This window comes from Hyperoodon ampullatus (assembly GCF_949752795.1).
Source record: "Hyperoodon ampullatus genome assembly, chromosome: 7".
Lineage (NCBI taxonomy): Eukaryota > Metazoa > Chordata > Mammalia > Artiodactyla > Ziphiidae > Hyperoodon > Hyperoodon ampullatus.
The window spans coordinates 73,380,349-73,401,791 of NC_136920.1; the positions used below are offsets into that span (position 1 = coordinate 73,380,349).

The 21,443-nt window shown below is 52.2% G+C and overlaps 1 protein-coding gene across 1 annotated transcript; it reads right to left on the reverse strand.

Annotated features, from left to right (window-relative positions):
• Positions 1-1,071: 1,071 nt before the first annotated feature.
• On the reverse strand, positions 1,072-19,284 carry IGSF22 (immunoglobulin superfamily member 22; the record flags this gene model as incomplete). The annotated part of the gene is made up of 22 exons (XM_079709588.1): positions 1,072-1,142; positions 2,502-2,831; positions 3,631-3,930; positions 5,045-5,237; positions 5,437-5,525; positions 6,023-6,319; positions 6,960-7,088; positions 7,597-7,770; positions 8,561-8,863; positions 10,192-10,488; positions 10,643-10,784; positions 10,873-10,997; positions 11,720-12,004; positions 12,934-13,206; positions 13,865-14,027; positions 14,559-14,672; positions 15,345-15,519; positions 15,727-15,766; positions 15,849-15,948; positions 17,149-17,285; positions 17,495-17,626; positions 19,176-19,284. 22 exons carry the CDS (start codon positions 19,282-19,284, stop codon positions 1,072-1,074), a joined length of 3,978 nt encoding a protein of 1,325 aa, XP_079565714.1.
• Positions 19,285-21,443: the final 2,159 nt, after the last annotated feature.

Sequence of the window (21,443 nt, forward strand, 5' to 3'; positions counted from 1 at the left end):
GTCCTCTACTGCTACCCAACTCCTCCCCTCCCCACCCCAGACCTGCCAGCTGCTCCAAAATGATCCAGATTCCCTTCAAGCATCTCCTTTCTTCCTGGACTCTGGGCTCAGTTGAACAGCTGGGAGGAATGAGATTAGATTGTCTGGTTCATACTTTAGATGTGAAGCCCTGGCAGAATAACGTGTCACCCCACTCCAGGGGCATTTGCATCTTAATGGGCAGTGCCCTGACCCAGAAGTAAAAAGGGAAGCCTTGGGTGGTGGCGAATACGCCATCAGTAGAGGGGTTGTACAGTTGTGGGGATGTGATAAAGAGACTCAAGCCACATATGGGTGTTGAATGAATTAGTGATTTTCAAACTAGGGTTTTTACAGAGATCCCTGCTAGTGGGAGCTAGCTAAAGAATAAAGTAGAGGAGGGAGGCTCAAAGACCCCCTATCCTTGTTTCAAGTCCAGTAGGTTCTTAAGATTTTTTTTTTTTTAAAGGAAGGGTTTTCTGCTGCAAAACATAAGTTTGAAAGCTGGCGAGCAGGATGACCAATCCGTTCTAGCTTTCAGACGCTCTAATTCTCAAATAGTGGGAACCCCAGACACTAAAGAGGCAAGGTCCTGATCCCTTCCAACCCCTGAACTCTGAAGACTCACCTACCTGGAGTGAAGAAATGGGAAGGGCAGGATGGGGAGAAAGATGCAGACTTTGCCCTCTATGCCCGGAGGGAGGGCAGGGTGCAGTCTGGCTGTGGAGGAGGGGAAGGCAAGGCGAGGCCCAGTCAGAAGGGGACTGGTCGTTCCCGATGTGGGTGGGTTTGGACCGAGCTCTCGGGTCGCGGTTCTATGTATCCCCCATCCTACACCCAAGTCTATCTCCTTGGTCCCTGCTGCACACCATGATTAGGAACAGGCACAGGCGCACTCACTCAGTTTATTGTCCCATGCCTTCACTGAATGTTTACGTTGACAAGCACCACAGAGGGAACCGGGTCTCTCTCGCTGGGACCACACACAGAGGATGGGCCAAGAAGCCCCACCCACATCACAGCATCCTCCTGATGCCTGGTCTGGGCTGGAGCTCACATAAGGTACTTCGATTTCTTTTGCAGACTCTCAGTGACGGAGGCTAGAATTGCCTTGTCATCTTTGTCTGAAAGAGCGAAGCAAGTATTTGTTAGTGTGAATGATGCTGGGGTAAGGGAAACTCCAAACTGCTGGACTTGCAGTCGCTATGCAGGAACCAGGGGCTGGACCCTGCCCGGGATCCTCAGTCCTTGCCAGCCCTAGTCTCCCAAGATCAGCTGGGTGTGTGGGGCCAAGAGCTGCCAGTTATTCGGCATTTCGTATTTGCCACGCATTGTGCCAGGCACTTCTGTGTACTATCTCATTTAATCCTCATAACAGCCCTAAGCAGTACATGGGAAAACAAGCTCAGAGTGGCTTGCCAACGTCACATGGCTGGTGAATGTTGGAGCCAGGGCCCTGTGCCCATGTGCTTACAACCAGAACTAAGTTGTCAGGGATCTCTCTAGCTGTGGAATGAGAGCTGGATGTCTCCCACAGGGCCTTCCCTGGCCTAGTTCTGTTACACAGTTCAGCAGCCACTGTGGAGGCATCATCTCAATGCCAGACACTTAGCTGAGTATTTGAGAGACAGAGCAACAGGACCAGGTCCTTTCCCCAGAGAAAGGCATCTATGACAGGATGAAAAAAAAAGGCATCTGTAACCATGGACACCAATAGTGTGCCATGGAGACTTCAGAGAGTGGCAGAGGATGAGGCTGGAGAGGTAGATGGTGGGGGGGGTGGTGCCTTGTTGATTGTGATTTTTATCTAAAGGATCATGGGAAAGCTAGGAGGGAGTTTAAACAGAGGAGCAAAACAGGTCATCTTTGCATTTAGACAGTTCATGCAACTAGCTGTTTAGCTGTGAAGACAGTAGAGTGTGTAGGAAGAAATAGAATATTTCCCCTATGTGTGCACCCATGAGCAGAAACATAGCACACGTATGTGCAGACGGAGGGCCTCCCTCCACTAGGTTCCCTTCAGTGCCTCCCATCTATCCTTACCCCAGACCAGTAGTCTTCAATTTTGGTTGCACATCAGAACCACTTGCAAAATTTGTAAACATAAAGGTTCCTTCCAGAGCCCTGCCAGGGAGACTGTGATTGGTAAGTCTGGTTTAGGCCTGATGACTGGCGTCTTTTTCAAATGCAAGTCTAGGCCCACCAAGGGTTGCAAACTACAGACTACTGAGAGACTGCAAACTCCCAAGTCTGCAGGGGCCAGGCACATAACAAATGACATCAAGAAGATGGGACAGTGGTACGAACTATGGCCAGTTGGAGAATGTTTACGCCACCCCATGTCAGATTAAATAAAAGCCTGTGCCAGCCATAGGAAAAGAGTCAATCAACGGCTCAGGAGGCCGCCATTTAGTGCCTCCGCCCCACGCGGGACACAGCCAGGCACCCTCAACCTCCCGGGCCGGCCGGCGCTACACCCTCACCGTAGACGGTGAGCGTGCAGCTGCTGCGGTCCTTGCCCAGCTCGTTCTCCACCAGTACGCTGTACTCTCCGCTGTCCTTGAGTGTGCAGGTGGGGATGACGATGGTGCACACGCCGCTGGTGGAGTTGTACCAGAACTTGGAGTTGGCCGTGATGTTGACGTCGCCCTTGGAGAGGGTCACGGTGGGCCGTGGGTTCCCAAGGAAGGCGCAGGTCATGGTGCAGTCCTGGCCGCGCAGCACAGTGTGCGGCTTGAGCGGGGTCAGGAAGCGCGGCGCGTGGCGCCAGTCTTTCTGCTGGTACGGCTTCAGCTTGGCGCTCTGGTCCTCGACTGCGTGGACGGGACACGAAGGGCGGTGAGCGCACCCCAAGGCCCCCATCCATCGCGCGCCGGCTTAGACCTCCTAAGACGCCCCGGAGACCCAGCTCACGGAACCCCGAGGACCTGAGTTAGATTCCCATGCGCTATCAACTCTGGGGCCCCGACTTTATACTGGTTCCTAAGGTTCCCCTTCCGCCACCCCCCCACCCCCATGGGTTCCAAGACCTAAACCAGGTCCGCGGGGTTTAACGCTTTTCCAGACCCGGGCGTCCTAGACTTCTTTCCAGCCACCAGCCTCCGGACCTGAGCTGTTATCTGGCTTTTAACTCCCCATCCGAGCTTTCCCCAACGCCCTCGCAGCCTCCACGGTCTCTGCTCTCTCCAATTTAGGCCCTCATTTCAAGATTCCCGCAGCTATCCTTACCCTTAATGCCCTCCCTCCAGGGTTTCTGGATGTCATCCCCGCTCCTTGGACCCTCCCTGAGTCCTCAGTCAGGACCTCAGTCAGCCTCTCAGCTCCACAACCCCTCCTCACCCTCCGGCCCCCCACTGTCATCCCCGCCCCCAAGGGGACCTCCCCACCCCACCTCCGCGTTAGTCCCACCCCTCAGTGTACCCCGAAGGAATCTCCTCCCCTAGGCTTCCAGACCTCTGCTTTTCTCCCCAGCGTCCCTGATGTTAATTAACCCTTTCACCTCAGTGCTCCTCAGATTTTACCTTCAATCTTGGGTACCCCTTGCAACCCTCATTTCATCCCCGCCATCAGGGATCCCAGACGTTACCTGAATCCCCAAGTCCCCAGACTCACTCTTGTCCTTGTTGACGAGCCAGGTATCCCTGGAGTCCAGCGGGTCGCTGTCACCGATTTCGTTCCGGGCCAGCACTCGGAAGTAGTACTTCCTGCCGGGGAGTAGCCCGGTCACCATGTACTTGTTGCTGAAGACGTGCTCGGCCACAGTGAACCAGGTGGCGGTGCTGGCATCCCGCTTCATGATGACGTAATGGGCCTCGCTGTCCTCCTGCACGTCGGGGCTGTGGTTCCAGGTCAGAGTCACCGTGTTCGGGACCTCCTCAATCAGCTGCAGGTTTGTGGGTGGCTGCGGAAAATCTGGAAGGGTCCGAAGGTTCATCAGCCACCCTGGGGGGCTGAAGTATTGTGCCCCCACCCCCGCTACCTGCCAAGCCCTAAGGAGGATGGGATGGGGCACCTTACCTTCTTCTAACTCTCAGGCAGCTGGGGGTCTTGGAGTCAGAAAGAACTATTTATGAAGTGTAGCTCTGCCATTTACTAGCCCTGTGAACTGTGGCAAGTTACTTATCTTTTCTGAGACCCATTTCCTCATTTGCAAAATGAGGCTAACAATAACTATCACGGAAATGTTGCATAAAGTGCCTGGCATGTAGGATCTGTTCAATAAAAGTTCACCCGTTTATCTCTTGGGGGTTTAGGGCTTTATTATAAAGCTTCCAGCCGTCTCTAAGAGGCCACCCAATTTGGGGGGGCTGTTATGATTTTAATGGAGAGAGGTACAAAATGCATCAATGCAAAAGAATGTTTCACATTCTCTTTGGCATAGTGATTAATGTAAATTTAATAATACACAATGTGTTAAACCTCAAAACCTACAAAGTTCCCTGCAACCTAAGATAATGAAAAGGCTCTTTCCAAAGTTTTTACCCACCACATTTTTTATTAAAATTCTAAATATCTGGGGGGACTGAAAAATAATAGAAGGCTCATTTCAGCTGTGGTTCAAGAATTCTAACGAAGCTGTATGGCAATGACACTGTGGGACTGTGAAGTTTCCCCCAAAAGGCTTTCTCGGTGACCACATCACAAACTTTAAAAGTATTTCCAATAACATATAGGCAAATTACCCCAAGTTTTAATGGACTCCTCTCCATCTGTCCCTCCTGCCTCTTACCCATTCTCTGCTCTCTCTATGCTCACAGACCCTCCTCTGCATATGTCCCGAAGCTCTCCACATATGACTGAGACTGAAACAAGGGCTGGGTCCTAGTTCAATGCCTCTGGGGCTTCAAGACACTGAGAAAAAGTGAAAACGACCCTCCGCCTTAAGGCAAAGGCTGATAAAGTCTTGCTCTGTGGTGCCAAAGAAGCCTTGACTACCTTAAGGCATGACTTTACAGTGGTAGGGACTCAAGCAGCACAAGGGAGTGTGTGCAGTGATGCCTCCCCAGGCCTCTACCTGTTGTCATACCTGCCACACGCACGTGGATGTCATGGTATGCCTCTCCAAACTCATTCTGGAGCAAGATGCGGTACACCCCTGAGTCGGAGCGCTTGGTGCTGCTGATGAGGAACTGGGAGTGGTTTTTGCTCTTGGTGATGGCTTCCCTGCCCTTGGTGGGCATGCCATCCTTCAGCCAGATCACGGTGGGTGGTGGTGAGCCCTGGGTGGTGACAGGAGATGGCACCAGGGGTCACCTGGGTGGTATTTGGGGGCAGGCCCTATCCCACTGTCCAGGAGTCTCCTGCCAGGCTCTGAGGCCAGGGGTCTGGCGAGGGGCAGAGGCAGAGGCAGAGACTATGATAGCTGTAGCAGCCAACTTGGTTAAGTGGTGGGCATCTGGGGGCCAGGGTAGGACTCACAGAGAAGGCGGCATGGATGCAGAGGGCTGTCCCAGCGTGAACCACCATGTGACTTTTCAGCCGGGCACTGAGGTCAAACTTGGGAGCAGCTGAGATGGAGGAGACAGAGATGCGATCATGGAACACTCTTTCCAGAAGACTTAGCTTTAAGCCTCCCCTCCAAAGCTTTTCCCAACCTCTTCTCCTTCATGCTCTCACTACAGGCCACACAGACATCTAGCAACCCTGCAATGCTGTGAAGCATTTATTTATTTTTTCTCATCTGTCTCCCTCTATTATTATATAAGACTTTTTAGGGCAGGTCCTGTGTCTCATTTTTTTCTAAATCCCTAACACCTCCCTTGGCACACAGTAGATACTATTTGGCACGCAATGAGTGGGGTTTTTGGTTTTCGTTTTGTTTGTTTGTTTGTTTTTGGCAGGGAAGCCCCTGGGGTTATCCCTAGGTCTGTCCAGGCACAAGCATGGAAGACTCTTTCTTGATCACAGCATCGCCCAGTTTTCTCCTGTGGGATGAGGTCCCAGAGAGGAAGGTGTGGAGCTAGGATGTTGGGGCCTACACCCCAGCCCTGTCTGCATCCCTCACCTGGTGGTGGCATGGCACGGACCCCCTCGTCCAGCTCCACAGGCTCCCCACACCCAGCCTCGTTCACAGCCCGGATGCGGAAGAAGTATTTCTGCCTCTCGGTGAGGCCTCCTACTGTGTAGCAGGTGCACGAGATGGGGATCTTTGTGCACTTGGACCACTCCCTGGTGTCTTCAGCCCGCATCTCAAGGATGTAGCCAGAGGGTGGGTCTCCCTCGGCAGGCTCCAGCCAAGCCAGGGAGATGCTGGAGTTGGAGGAATCCGACACGTGCAGGCCCTGCACCAGGCCCGGGGGTTCTGCGTGACACAGACAACTAGTCAGCCCCCAGATTCTTCTCCACTCAACACCATGCCCAATTCCTGTACTCAATACCCCTGAAACTTAACTTTCAACACCTCTACCTTCAACACTCACAGTTAAAACGCTCAATACCCAGCCTTTCACCTTCAACAACCTCTAAATTTAATTCTCTCAGTCTCAATACTTTCACCCTTGAAGTCAAAACCCTCCAAATTTAATATACATTAAACACTCAACCCCTCTGTATTCAAAACTCCAGCCTTTAGCTCAGCCCTCTGCACCACACCCATTCACGTGTGATATCCCCATCTCACCACCTAAGCTCAGCACCCACCCAACCATTTACCCAACTCCCCTGCTCAATCCTCAAACATGCTTCAACTACCTCACCTAACCAGACATACTCAACATTTAATAAAAACTTTTTTCCACCCATCTCCTCACTGTCCCTGACTCTCAATCTTTATTTGCTGGCTTTCTCTTGTGTGTGAATCTTGTCCCTCTATCAGGCTGGCAGCTCCCAGAGAGTGGAGACTGTGTGATCCCCTCCTGTTAGACTTTCCCAGGAAGAAATCCTCTTTCTACCTCAAACGGCTAATTCCACTATGTGTTGGGGCCTGGCAGCACCATACTCACTGACAGGGTCCTTGGCTACCACTGAGCTGGATGGCATACTAGGCTGTCCGGGGCCTGCCTTATTCACAGCTGCAACTCGGAATTCATATTCTGTGTCCTCCAGGAGACCATCCACAGTGTACTTGGTGCCTGAAATGGGAATTTGAGGGGTAATGAGGCCAGGGGTGGTCCACGTGGTAGGAGACCATAGATGTGGAAGAGGGGGTCCTGAGATGCTATTTTTTTTCTTTAATTAATTTATTTATTTTGGGCTGTGTTGGGTCTTCATTTCTGTGCGAGGGCTTTCTCTAGTTGCGGCAAGTGGGGGCCACTCTTCATCGCGGTGCGCGGGCCTCTCACTATCGCAGCCTCTCTTGTTGCGGAGCACAGGCTCCAGACGCACAGGCTCAGTAGTTGTGGCTCACGGGCCTAGTTGCTTCGTGGCATGTGGGATCTTCCCAGACCAGGGCTCGAACCCGTGTCCCCTGCATTAGCAGGCAGATTCTCAACCACTGCGCCACCAGGGAAGCCCCTGAGATGCTATTAAAACCCACAAAAGGAGTTGGAGGAGGGAGTATGTTCAGAGCAGCACGGGTACATGGGTCCACCCAACAAAGTCTCCCTTGGTCCCTCCTGGGCCTTTGACCCTCGACCTCACCCTGGATGGGGTCCTTGTTGACTGGCACCCACAGGTTACTGCCTTTCTTCCTCCGCTCCACAATGTAGCCGAGCACTGGGGCTCCCCCATCTTGGGTGGGGGCATTCCATGTGATGGTCACAGCCTCTTTGGTCACATCAGTCACTTGGGGCTGGGAGGCAAGACCAGGGGGCTCTGTGGGAGAGAGAGAGAGGGCAGAGGTTAGGTGGGGGAGCATGTAGACAGTTGCCCACCCCATGCTGAGCTCTGGTCCCTTCCTTAAAAAAACTTAAGCCAATGATTAACTCTAGTTGCACATTAATGTCATGTGGGGAGTAAAAAAAAAAAACCCCAAACACCACCAACAACTAGTGTCTGGGTCCTGTGTCCTGATATTCTAATTCAGCTGGCCTAGGGTGGAGACCAGGAATCAGCATTTTTTAAGAGACCTCAAGTGATTCTAATGTGTAGCCAAGATAGAAAACCACCAACTTGAATTTTCCAACCTGTGGCATCCCCAGTGGCACAGTTTTTAATGTACTGTCTTGACACACAGAAACATGGAGATCAGTTGGGAGGAGTGTAGCAAGTAATTAACTAGTGATCATAATTAAAATGCCAATGTTGTCAAGGGTTTTCTTTGGAAAAAAAATTAGAGTGGATTCAAGGCTATCCCTAAAGTAACATTATTCTCCCTTGGATATAGGATGATTCCTGGAATGGAGAAACAAGTGGAGTTATCTCCCTGGAATTGTGCACAGTTCTGGATATACACACGGGAGTGTGTTGTGCATGTGATCTGACTGGAAAAAGTTGACAATTCCCGTCCAAAACGATCTTCTGCTCTTACTCTAGAAGCCATCTGTCTCGTGGGGCAGCTAGAGATGACCCTGCGGAATCTCCCACAGACCAGCGCTCCTCACCGGCTGAAGGTCCCCACGGTGGCCCCTGAGGTCCCCATTGAGCACAGGGCTCTCTCACTGACCAATAGGATTTCCTGCAAACACTTCCTGTGTCTCCAGCGGGTCGCTCACTCCTTCCGAATTGACGGCCAGGATACGAAACTGGTAGGCTTTCCCCTCTTCCACCTTGTTGGTGGAGAATTTGGTGACTTTGCTGTCCACCTCACCAATCTTAATCCAGGACTTCTTGCCGACTGCCTTCCGTTCCACTATGAACTGTGTTATAGGCCGCCCGCCGTTGTCCTTCGGGGCCTTCCACTGCATGTGCACACAATTACCCGAGAGCTCCAGGAACTCCACCCGGCCTTGGGGAGGCTTGGGACGGTCTAAGGACAGAAGATAGCATCAGAATGTGTCTTTGGGGCAAAGGACCAGAAGGGCTTCATCCCACTGGTTGGAGGTCCACCAGACTGAGACATAGCTAGATTCTGAGCTTTGCGGATCCTTTGTCCTTCCCTCTGTCACTGTTTTCCTAAGACTTGCCCAAGTAGCTTGATCCCTGCCCCCCCGAGATTCCTGTCCCCCTAGGAATGAGTGAACTGGAGACCTGAGGGACCCCCGCCTCAGCTAATTCCCACTTACCTCTTCCAGACAAGGTCTCCCCTCCTCTCAGCTTCCAGAACTCCAGTACTTTCTTTTATTACAGTTTATTTATTTATTTATTTATTTATTTATTTATTTATTGTTGTACATGGGCCTCTCACTGTTGTGGCCTCTCCCGTTACAGAGCACAGGCTCCGGACGCGCAGGCTCAGCGGCCATGGCTCACGGGCCCAGCCGTTCCACGACATGTGGGATCCTCCCGGACTGGGGCACGAACCCGTGTCTCCTGCATCAGCAGGCAGACTCTCAACCACTGCACCACCAGGGAAGCCCTACAGTTTATTTTATAATTACATGTCTGCCAGTTTTTATCCCTTTTGGGTTGAGGGACTGCTGGGGATAACTCATCCCTGTGTCCCCAGTACTGAGAACACAGAGGAGGTGCTCAGTCATGCTGCCGAACTGAACTGAAACCCAATCCATCCACACCCACGGCTTGATGGAGATGCAGGTGGAGGAGGTGAAGCTGGTGTGTGTGTGTGTGTGTATGTGTGTTGCATGTTGAATATGAGTTCACTAAGGCCAGCTCCTCATCTCTTTCCTTAACTTTATGTTCAGACCCATCCCAAATACCATTTCCACCCCCCATTCCATCTTTCTCTCCAATTTCATTCTATCCTCAACCCTATCTCACCTCCCCTCACTCCATTTCACTTCCAACTCCAATATTCTTCCCAAATGAACCTCACTTTCATCCTAAATTCCACCTCTCTTTTACATCATTTCCACCTTACTTCCAACCAGGTCCTCAGCTCCAAGTCAGTTACAATACTTCAGCAACATCTGAAGGTCAAGTACGTGCTGTACACTCTGCTATAGTCTTTAAATTCACTTGAAACAGGCACTTTAAAAAACCACCCTGTCGCAGATGAGAAGCTGAGGCTCAGGAAAGTTAATGGACTTGCCCAAGGCCACCTAGTTAGGAAGTTAGGAAATGGGCTTCTTCTGGCTGCAAAGCCAGCACTTCATTCCCATTCTCAACCCGAACTCCAACTCTCTCCTCAGCCTGCGTGGTGCCCCCAGCCCAGCCAAGCCAGCGTCTTGGCCTCACCCAGCACGCTGAGGTGCAGAGTGGCTGTGGCGGAGCCATGGTCATTCTTGAGCTTGAGCATAATGATGCCACTGTCCTCCCGCGCGCAGTGTGAAATGGTGAGCAGCGCCTGGTCTTCCCCACGCTCCATCGACACGCGTTCCTCTTCCGTCACCTCCATGCCGTCCTTGTACCACGTCACTTTGGGCAGCGGCTTTGCCCGGAAGGGCACCTTGATGTTCGCGGTGTGGCCCACCTTCACGGTCACCGGGTGCGAGGCCAGTGTCTCCAGTACCGATGGGTCGATGGTTGGAGGATCTGCAGGGAGGGGCGGCAAGGAAGGCTCGAAGAGCAGGGATGCGGGAGGAGCCGAGGGGTGGAGGAGGAGCCCATGGGGGATGGGGGAGGAGCTAGGAGTAGGTGGGCGGGCCAGGCGTGGTCTAGCTTTGTCCGTAGTGGGCGGCGACCTTACCTGCAATAAATACCGAGGCTTCGCTGTCTGCACCCTTGGCCCTGAATGTGTACTTGCCCTCGTGCTCTGGCCCCATACTGGGGAAGATGAGCTTGTGTACCGCACCCTGCTTCACGATCTGCGCGCCGGTCAAGTCCGTGATCTGCGGGGCGAGGGGCGGTCATGAGTGCGAGCGTATGCCCGGTCGACCGCCTCGTCCTGCATTCCCTTCCCTGGCCCCTGCCTCGGACCTCCTCGGCATCCTTCAGCCACACGCCATCCACCTTTTCGTCGTTCAGCACTACGCACAGCTCAGCCGGGCTCCCGGTGGCCGCGTGAACGTCGGACATCCCGCTCTTCACGGTGGCCAGCCGCTCTCGAGAGAAAGGGGGCAGGGGCTGGGTTAGGGTATCGGGGTGGAAGGGGCTTACGGGAAAAGGGCTGGTGGCATCTATCAAAATCATTTATGATGAGCAAGATGTTTGGAAATGGGCAAGTGGGTAATGGTCGGTGGGGGCATTAGAGCAGGTAGGTGGGGGGCGGTTGGGGAAAAGTCAATGGCATTGGGAAATGGCAACTGGGAATTCTGGGAGATGGCTAATGGGGGGCTGATCATCGGAGGATGGTCAGTGGGGACTGAGGATGCTCAGGTGAAGAAGGGGACTAGATGGTGGGATGCAGGTGGTTAGTGGAGTTGGGATATTTAGCTGGTTATGCTGGTCTGTGGGATGCCCAGCGTTTATTGGGAGTTGAGGGTGTTCAGAGTCAGTGAGGAGTGGTCAGGGATAGTGAGTAGGGGCTGGTCAGGGTCTAGGGGTGTGGGATGACCAGGTTTGCTGGGGATGGTCAGAGTCTGGAAGTAAAGGATGGATGAAGTCAAGGGATTTTGGATAGAGTTCAAAAGATGAGGGATGGTCAGGGTCTAGGAGGTAGAGATGGTCAGAATTTGGGAGATGGGGGTGGTCAGCGTGGGGAGGTAGAATTAGATCATGGTCTGGAGGAGGATTGAAGTCAGTCAGGGGGCTGATGGGTGTCCACAGTAGGAAACTGTTAGGGCTGGGGCGTTGGTCAGTGGGGACTGACAGGGTGGGTGTATACCTTCCACAGTGACTACAGCAGTACTGCAGTATTCCACGGGGTCCCCATCCTGCATGGCCACCACAGTGTACTCGCCACCGTCACTGAGCTGTGCATCCTCGATGACCAGCTCCGCTCGCTTGCCCTCATGGTTCATGCTGTATTTGGAGCCACGCTCCAGCAGCTGTCCGTCCTTCATCCAGCGCAGGGTCACATTCTTGGATGTCAGCTCACACTCAAGGCATGCACAGTTCCTCTCTTTCACACGCACATTCTTGAGGGTGCTCACAAACTTTATAGGGATGCCTATGGACAGACAGACAAACACTTGGTCCTGCTCCCAACCTCCTTTTCTGCAGCTAGATGCTGTCCTGCTCTTTTTGACCCTAGAAACCACAGGGCCTTGTGACATGAAGTGTGTACCCGACTCACAGAGGTACCCGGCAGGGAGGGTCCCAGCTCTGCCTCTTACTTCCTAGCTGACTGTATGCAGTGCATTCACTCCCTAAGTCTCATTTTCCTCATATGTAAAATGGGACAACAGCTTTTACATCCTCACAGCACTGCAGGCAGTATCTCTAATGTCCCCTTGGAGCTCCAGCCAGAATTGCATTGTCTCTCTGGTGTCTGGGCCTTTACACATGCTATTCCCTCTCCTGAGAATGTCCTCTTCTCTTGCCCCTTCTCTGAAAACTGAACTCCTTTTTGTTTTACTTGGTAAAGCTTTGCCGTCATCTCATCACATCCTTTTTGACATTGCCAGGTGGTACCTCTTCTTTGGGTTCTCACAGCCTCCATGTCTCCCTCAATCACAGCAATGATTGTTTCACGTCACTTGTGTCAATAGTGGTTCACATGTATGACCCACCATCATGTGCAACTCTCCAAACTAGGTATAAGAATATAAGTAGTCAAGAGTGATGGGCTGTAATATATGATATTAGAGCCATAAAGGCTAATAATTTCTTGGCCCATGATCTCCCAGACGATAGTAAGATCCTAGAGTGTCTTGACTCCTTGCTTAAGAACTTTTGTTCTAATTCCATTTCCACACCTGCTTCTCCCACTAGACTAGGAATTAGCAGAGAGAACTCTCTATCTTTCTAGTAGCCATCAAAGGGCCTTGCAAGGAGGAGATAGACAGATACATGGATGGATGGATGGATGGATGGATGATCACATGGAGGTCGCTGTGGCATGAAGCCCACCCCTCAAGCTCTGGCCCAAACACTCACGGTCAATAGTGAGCTGGGCCTTCTGAACCAGGTCCCCCACCTCAGCAGAGAACTCGCCACTGTCACCGAGTCTGGCATCCTTAATCTTAAGCGTGTGGGTCAAACCATCCTCAGACACAGTGATTTCATACTTTTCATCCCTCTTCAGCTCCTTTCCATTGAACTTCCACACAAAGTTGGGCACTTTCTTGGAGAGGCAGATCTCACATACAGCTGTCTGGCGCTCCGTCACCTTCATTGGCTTCATCTCTCCCAAGAACTTCGGAGGCTCATCTGCAAAAAAGAGTAGGAGGGGCATTCATTGGGCTGTATCCCTGCTCCCTCCTGAGGGGTAGGATGGTGAAGGGGCGTGGGGCATAAAGACTCAGGTGTCATTGGCCTCCTGTAGCCCACAGTTGGGGAAAGCATCCTTCTTTCATTCTGCTTGTGAATCCTAGAGCCTCCTCCCATGATGTTCATATGGTCTCCTCCACAGCAACGTTAACAGCAATTTTAGAAAGAATATTTCTCTATGTGATTTTAGATATGCGCCAGGCACTATTCTAGCCATTTTGCACATATAAAAGCATTCAGGTAGACTCTACCATTATTTCCCATTTTACAGATGGGAAAACTGAGGCAAACAGAAGTTAAATCACTTGCCCCAAATACACAGCTCATAAGTGACAGAAGCTGGGATTTGAGCTCCAGTAGTTCAACTCCAGAAGCTGTACTCTTAACCACTATGCTACACTGCCCCCACAGCACTTTATCTCATAGTCCTCTCCCTTATACCCCATGTCTCTCTCCGCCATTAACTCCCAACCCCATGCAATCTGTGCACAGCCCCATGGGCCTTCCTCCCATGTCCCCATGGACCTCATCCTTGGATATTCCTCTGCCCTGACCCTGACTGTGTCCTCCTTGTGCTGCCTGGTGCCCACATTCTTACCCAGCACTGTGAGCTTTGCACTTATCCGCTTGTTGCCCACGGACAGGCTGTAGGTGCCTGCATCGTTCATGTTCACGTTGGTAATGACCAGCATGTGCTTGGTGCCCACCTGCTTCACGTCATACTTGCCCAGGGAGTACTGGATCCTCAGTGGCTCATTATCCTGCCTCATGGAATAGGTAGAAAAGCTGATGAAGGGGTTTAGGAGGAGATTTCTAGAGGTCTCCATTCCCCAAAGCCGGCCTGAGCTGGAAGGTGCCATATCTACCTCTCTAAGATCCTCAAACACACTCAGAGGCCCCTAAGACCTCTCTAGCCTCATCATCTGGCTCGGTGGGATCCAGGGTCTCTGCCTCTCCCGAGGCCCGAACTCTTAATATGCATGAGTTCACTAGATACTTTCTCTTAGAGGCCCATCTTCAGTGACCTGCAGGACTATCTAATCCAGCCTTTTCAGATGGGTAGACTGAGGTATAGAGAAAGGGAAGTAACTGTCTCAAATCAAACAGCAAACTGGTGGAACATCTAAGAATAAAGCCCAGCTCTCATCCAGTTTCAACCATACCAGATGGCATCCTTTTGATGGGATGGAGGAGAGGACAGGGCTTATGGGTAATGAGAGGGTCTTGGAAGGAAAGGGGTGCAGAGAAAAAACGATATTCCAGGGTGGGCCCTTCCTAGGTGCTCTCCCCACCTTGATCCATGTCATTTTGACATTGGGGTCCTTCAGCTCCATTATGCAGTCTAAGACCACCGTGGTATCCACCTTGGTCTCTATGTCTTCCAGGGGCTTCAGAATCTGGATGGTCTGAGAGATTGTGGTAAAAAAAGGCAGGTGTCAGAGGCATCTGGAATCTGGAATCTGCCCAGACTGTGTCTCCAGTGCTGGAGCAGCCCCCTGAAGGTCTGGGGAGAAATGACTAGGCTGATTAGATAACTGTGCTCCCCGTCACCCCCCTCCCCCTACAATGAACAACTTGAAGATTTAGGGGGAAACGGGTATGATAAGGGAAGAGAAAGGAACCACCATTTGCGGAATAGTCACTATGTACCTGGGCCCGTTACATAGGCCTTCTAATTCCAGTGTAGATGCTTAACAGTTATGAGTTGTTGAGTGAATGAATGAGAACAACACCACAAAAACAAATGAAAAAGAAAAGTATAATTTTCATTTTGCAGATGAAGAAACAGGTTCAGAGAGACCCCCAAGTTCACTCAGTTAATAAGGCAGTAGAACTGGACTTTGAACCCAGGTCTGTCTGACTCCAAAATCCATGCAAATACATTAGGGAGCGGTGAAGAGAAAAGAGATAGAAGGAGGGTGACCTGAGTTCCTTGCCTGCCCTTGCAGTAGAGAATGCCCTTGAGTATGCACGTGCATGGTGGGGAGACCTTGCCACCGGGAGTCACACAGGCACTAGCACTTTCGGTAAGGCCCAGCCCCTGGCCTGCAGCTCCCTGCTCCCTGATGGGCACTGACCTCTACCTCCACTTTCTTCATCCCTTTGAGCTTCTTGAGCAGCCCCCGGAAGTCTGTGAAACCATACTCCATGCAGGTCTTCTCAAAGTCCTTCTTGGGCACCTTGGACAAAATCTCCAGCATCTCTTTCTCATCCGTCACCTTCTTCTGCTGCTTCTTGGGAGGAGGGGGTCCCCTGGAAGGAAGTGGGTGCCAAGCTTGGACTTAGTGCCTTTCTCTGAAGACAGAGGGAGCCTCTCCCAACCATGAGATGCTCCTCCCTACTCCATGGATTCTTGGAGGCTGGGCCATTAACTCAGGGGGCTGTTGAAAGGCCTTCCAGAAGCTCTAGCCTGGAGGGTGGGGGGACCACACCCTGGGCAGAGGAGCCTTCCAGCCTCACCTCTTCTTCAACATCTTTTTGAAATCCATTTTTTCTTGACCTGAGGACAGAGAGAGGGACAGGGTCAGACAGAGGGAGTTTGGTCCCTAAGAGGAAAGGCCAGGAGAATGGGGCTGGCTCACCCTCGGTCACAAGCAAGGACACGGTGTAGATGGCGTCTGCATGGTCATTGCTTGCAATGCACTTGTAGTTGTCAGAGTCATCCGAGGTCAGTGGCTCCAGCTGGATCAGAGTCAGGCCATTAGTAGGGGAGGTGGGGAGGGAACCACAGGGGGACTCTCTGTGAGATGGGAAAGGAGGGTGTTTCTTTTGGGCTGGGGGAGGAGCTGAGTGTTGGATGTATGTGTGGAGGATTAAGCAGCCTCTGTGATTAGGAGGCGCCAGGTAGCAGTCAGTGTGCGTGTGTCTGTTTGGAGCCTGATTCTGCATTGGATTCTCCCCCTTGGCTGTGAGCTCCTGGATAATAGGGACTTCCTCTGATTTGCAACTTTATCTGCAGTTTCTGGCACTGGGCTGAGCACGCCTTTATTTAACACGGATTTACTCCTCTGTACCAGGTATTGGCCTGAGCCCCTGAAGAAATGGGGGTGAACAAGGCTGCTCTGGCGCCTGTAGAAAGGCACTTGGGTACCAGTGGGTTCCTAGAAAGTGCTTGCCGAATGAATGAACTTGTGTAGGGAGTGGCCAGTAGTGGGGGCTCTGGGGCAGCTTGTGTGTGCTGTAGGGGCTAAGGGTCCTAGAATGCGCCTTCGGGAGGAGAAGGAAGCAACTTGCATCTGTGGGGAGAAGGGAGGCTCTTTGCCTTTCACAGTGGGAAGTCCGGGCAGGACGAGGAACAGGAATAATTATAGGCCTAGGTCTCCCAGGGACCCATCCCTCCCTCTCCTCAAAGGGTCTGGAGCCAGAGGCTGCATGCAGAAGATAGCTAGACCTTAGGATGATCGGCCCTTGGCATTGCTCTTCTGGAAGATTCCCCTGAAGAGCCCAGGAACCCTCACCCTCACCTACACTCTAGGACCAGACCCTCTCTCCGTGCCGGTCCCGCTCCAGCTCAGCCTGGCTCCGCCCACCGTGGTCTTAGCCCCTTCTAGCCACGCCCATAGCTTTGGTTTCACTTTCCTTTGGGGCTCACTCACCTTCTGGAACCTCTCTTTCTCTTCCATTTGGTCTTGCCCCCTCCTTGCTCTGCCATTGTCCTAGCTCTGCCTTACCCCTCCCCTAATTTTGGTCCCCTGCTCACTCTGGCAACCCCCAGCTCCTGACACGGTTTCTCTTATCCTGCCCCTCCTCTAGGGCAATGACAGCCCCTTTTCCCATCTGCCAGTTCTTGGGTCTCCATTGTGGATCTCTTGCTTGCGACAGGACCTGCAGCCCATGCCAGGGGTCCCCGCCTCCGACCTTGTGGGTAACTGGACGTCGCACCTTCAGCACGTGCTCCTTGTTAATGCTGTCGTAGAATATCTTGGCGGACTCCTTGATGGGGGTGCCGCTCTCTCTCTTCCAGGAGATGTTGGGTTTGGGGTTCCCCTGCACCCGGGCTCGGAACATGGCTTTATCCCCTGCAGTGGGCACAGGACCTATTTTTTCCCTCTTAGCCTCCAAGCTGCACCTTCTACCTGCTCCCAGCCCTGGGCAGGGCAGGGACCCTCAGCCCGACCCAGCCAGTGATTGTGTATTGAGAGGACAATGGTGGTGGTGGTGGCGGCTGGGGCACTGGGGAGGAAAGGGAAGCACCCAGGGGCCTGGGGAGACGCGGGGAGGGACGCACCCTCGGGCGCGGTGACCGGCTGAGGCTTATCCACGAACTCCGGGATGCTCTCGCCAGCAGGGATGTTGGAACTCCGGGTCACCAAGCTGAAGAACTCTGTGGTGCTGGAGGACTTCCTCGTCACGACTTCCTCTGTGGCGGCAGGCGAGAGGTCAGAATGGGCTACAGGCGGAGCTTAGCCTGGGATTGGAGGGCTGACCTTATCTTGAGGGGACGGTGGAGCATTTTAGGTCAGCGGGGGGCAGGACCAGCACTGCCCGAGAAACAAGGACCTTAGAGTCGGTGGGTCATTGTGTTATGACAAATTTCAACCACTAGGGGAGCCAACGCCTCATCCACCCCTCTAGTCAATCTTTATTGGGTCAAAGCCTTGAGTTCTACATTTTTCTCTCTTAGATGGAAACTTGTCTTTGGGATTTTACGGGTCTCTTGGGCTTCTCTTCTGGAAGTTCTGGTCCCCCAGTAGCATTAAATAGTGATCAGAGTTCTAAAGGCTGCACCTGGCCCACACATGTTTTTTAATTTGACCTTTACAATGTTTAAACAAAAAATAGCCCTACATCTAAAAACTGAGAGATTTCACATAAAAATGCAGATTTCTGGATCCTCAGCACTGGACTCACATTCCCATATGTTAACAGTCAGTGGGAGGGAGGTGAAGAGTGACTGTCCCTTTAGATGGACTACATCCTGTCCAGTTCACCTCAGTCTTTTTTTCTGCATTTATGTTCCCTGCCTGGACACTATCGGCCAGTGGTTTTCAACGCTGGCTGCACATCAGAATCCCCGGAGATCTTAAAAAAACAAAAAACAAAAACCCACCAGATTTAATCCTCTGAGATGAGACTCACATATCGCTGGGTTTTTTCACTCCCCTCTCCCCCCATTCCTACACTAAGGTGACTCTGGTGCACAGTCAGGGCTGAGAATCGCTACGATAGTCAATTGAGTTTGCAACTTCTGGTCTTGAGTCCTGGCTGTTCCACTTGCCCTGCCTCACTGGCCAGGAGGAATTGGTGTAAAGTGTTTATCTGGTCTTCACCTCTGTACACAGAGGACTCTGAAGGAGGGAGCAACGACTGGGAGGACAGGAATTCAATATCCTGGTCCCTGGTCGTCTTTTAATCACTTTCCTCTAGAGACATGACTAAAACAGTCTGTTCTGCTCTGAGACCATTTCTCAGCTTTCCCTTGGATCTGCCCTCCCCCAAGTCTGGTCCCCAAAGGCTGAGTGCCTGGAAGCTCAAGTCACTTGTTTATGTGTTCATCTTCTCTCCACTGGCAGCTCCAGGTCTTCTCTTTCTTAAGTGAGGCAGGGCCAGCATCATTATTCATAGGTAGATAAGGTTGCTACCTCCCTAACTTCCTCCATGCCTGAAATTCTACCATCAGAGATGGTATTTGCCTATGGCTCTGATCTTAAGCAATTGAGAGTTCATCAATCACTCACACACATCCATGTGACTGATTTTTCCTAAGCTTTTTTTCTGGAGGTTGGATCTGTGGGTGAGCATCTGGCTGGCTAAGCTTTATCAAAGCACAGATTAGAAACACAGGTTGGGAAGGGTTGCTGGTGGTATCTTGGGCTCTTGAGGGGCCCAGCAGTCACAAAGACTGGAGGAAGAAAGGCTGCCCCTACCTGATTACTGACCCCCTCCTCCAGCCATCCCACTCTACTTGCCTCCCACGATCTTGGTTGTCTGGGAGAAGGTCTGCATGTGGGTGGTGCAACTGGAGAACTCCACAGACACGTGCTCCTGAAGCATCTCCTTGTGGTGAATGGTCGTCATGGTGACAGCAGGCGTGGGCACTCACCTGGGAGGACCAGGGAGAGGATGAGGCCATGAAGGACAAGGAAGGGAGCAAGAGGGAGACTCAGAGATGTTCTTATGTGTGTGTGTGTGTGTGGGGTAGGGATGGGACCGGTGGACACAGGGGGAAATGGCTGTGCACAGGAGAGGGTGAGGAGAGGTTGGGCAGCAAGCCTCTTCTCTCTGGCCTCTCTTCTCTTCCCTTAGTGTCTCCCTTTCCCTGGTTGGCTACAAGGACCAATGGGCCTGTCCCCCACTGACTAGCGCCAAACTATTCCAAGTACTTGGAGGGGGAGGAGGTAGGATTTAGACTTACCCAGCACACCCAGTAAGGCCCAGAGGGAGTTGAGGATAACTACTGATAGCTACATGGAACTAGGGGGGCACTGCTGGAGGTATTATCAGGAGAGAATGAAGTCAGACCTGAGAAGGAACTTCCTGACTAAGCCACACTGGAGCAGGCCTTGAAAGGAAACTGCGGATCTTCTTGCTGGGCCCTGGGGAGCCCTGGCATTGGGGGAATGCTAAGACAGATGACAAAGCATTGCTACAGCTCTGCTTTCATTTGCGACATGGTAAAGACAGAGATTGAGTTTTTATTTCTTATACTTTTTTTTTGAACTGGTAACTCAATCATACAGTTAAAAAGTAAAACAATACAAACATCATGTGAAGAGGCTCCCTCCGGCTCCCAAGCCCTCCATCACCCAGCCCTCCCCAGCAGGTAACCACTTGTGGTCTCTGGGCTCCTTCAGGAGCTCCTTCATGCAAATATGAATATGTTTTTGTCTCTACCCTTTTTTAACACATAAGGTAGCCTATTATACACGATATTCAGCCCTCTTTTCACTTTCTACATCTTTGAGATCTTTCCATCCCAGTTCGTAAAGTTTCCCCATCCTTGCTAACAGCTACACAGTATTCCAACGAATGGGTATACACACCATCTTTTATTTAACCAGAGTGGCGGTTTTTAAACCTCTATTTTGTTTATGAGAAACTGATGTCAGAGAAATAACCTGTCCAAGGTCACCCGGACTAGAATCCTGGCCTCTTGACTCCCAGTCCAGTGTCCTTCCAGGGGACCCCAAAGCCTTCTTCCAAATTAGAAGGTTTGGGGCTAAAGTTAACCCCCTCATCCCATGATATCTCTCTGCCTGGACTGCTTCTCCCTCCGGGTTCCGAGACCACTCCCCTGTCCCGGCTCCTGCTGTCCCCCTCTGGGCTCAGAAGTTAGCAGATTCTGCCCCTTTCCTGAAGGAAGATGCAAGCCTTACCTTCGTGTCACCAATCCCTTGTAACCCTCGAATGCTGTGTCCACCCACAGCTTTGGAGGTGCAGCTGGTGCCTGGGCTGTAGACTGACCAGTCTTCTTCTTCCTTTGCCCCAGCAATGGGGCCGCAGGAGTCACTGGTTCCTTAAGTATCTGGCCCCCTAGGGGCGATCCCTTACTCAGGCTCTGCAGCTGTCCCTGCGAGCTGGCACACTGCTTTGGGGGATGGGGGGACTGAGGCCAGGGCTGGAGGAAACGGGGGGCATGGGGAAGGCAGGTGGCTGAGGGTGGTGGTCCCGGGGTACTTTTTCTGTTCCCTTGTGCAGAGCTTTTGTTCTCACTGCTGCTGGGTGGGACCTTCCAAGGTGAATGGCTCTGTGTGTGTGTGTGTGTGTGTGTGTGTGTGTCCAACAGGGCTTGGGGAACAAAGCGACAGGTCTGTGTTTTCCAGGGACCAGGAGGGGCTGAGTTGGGGAGAGTCTGGCAGGTCTGTCGTTTTGCACAAATCCAGGGGACACCACTCATGTTGTGCTCTACACGTGGTGCCTGCAGAGCCTGAGTGGCCTCACAGGGCCACCCCAGGAGAAGAGGGGGAATTGTTAGCTCTTTTCCCTGCTCCCGCTTCTACCACCCAAGCCCCCTATTCTGGGCAGAAGGGTAGGAGGGCCCACCCTCTTGTTGGTGGGTGGCTGGAGAGCAGGCCCCCCTACTCTGGGCCCTCCGTCCCAGCTGCCCAAGCACTCCCTGTTCTTTCCTCATTGTCTGTAGTATACCTGCAGCCCAGACCCTCAACCAGCCCACTCAAGGCTCTGCTTCCTTGTAAGGACCTGCTGGTTGGTTAGCAGCCCTGCCCTGAACTCCCTCC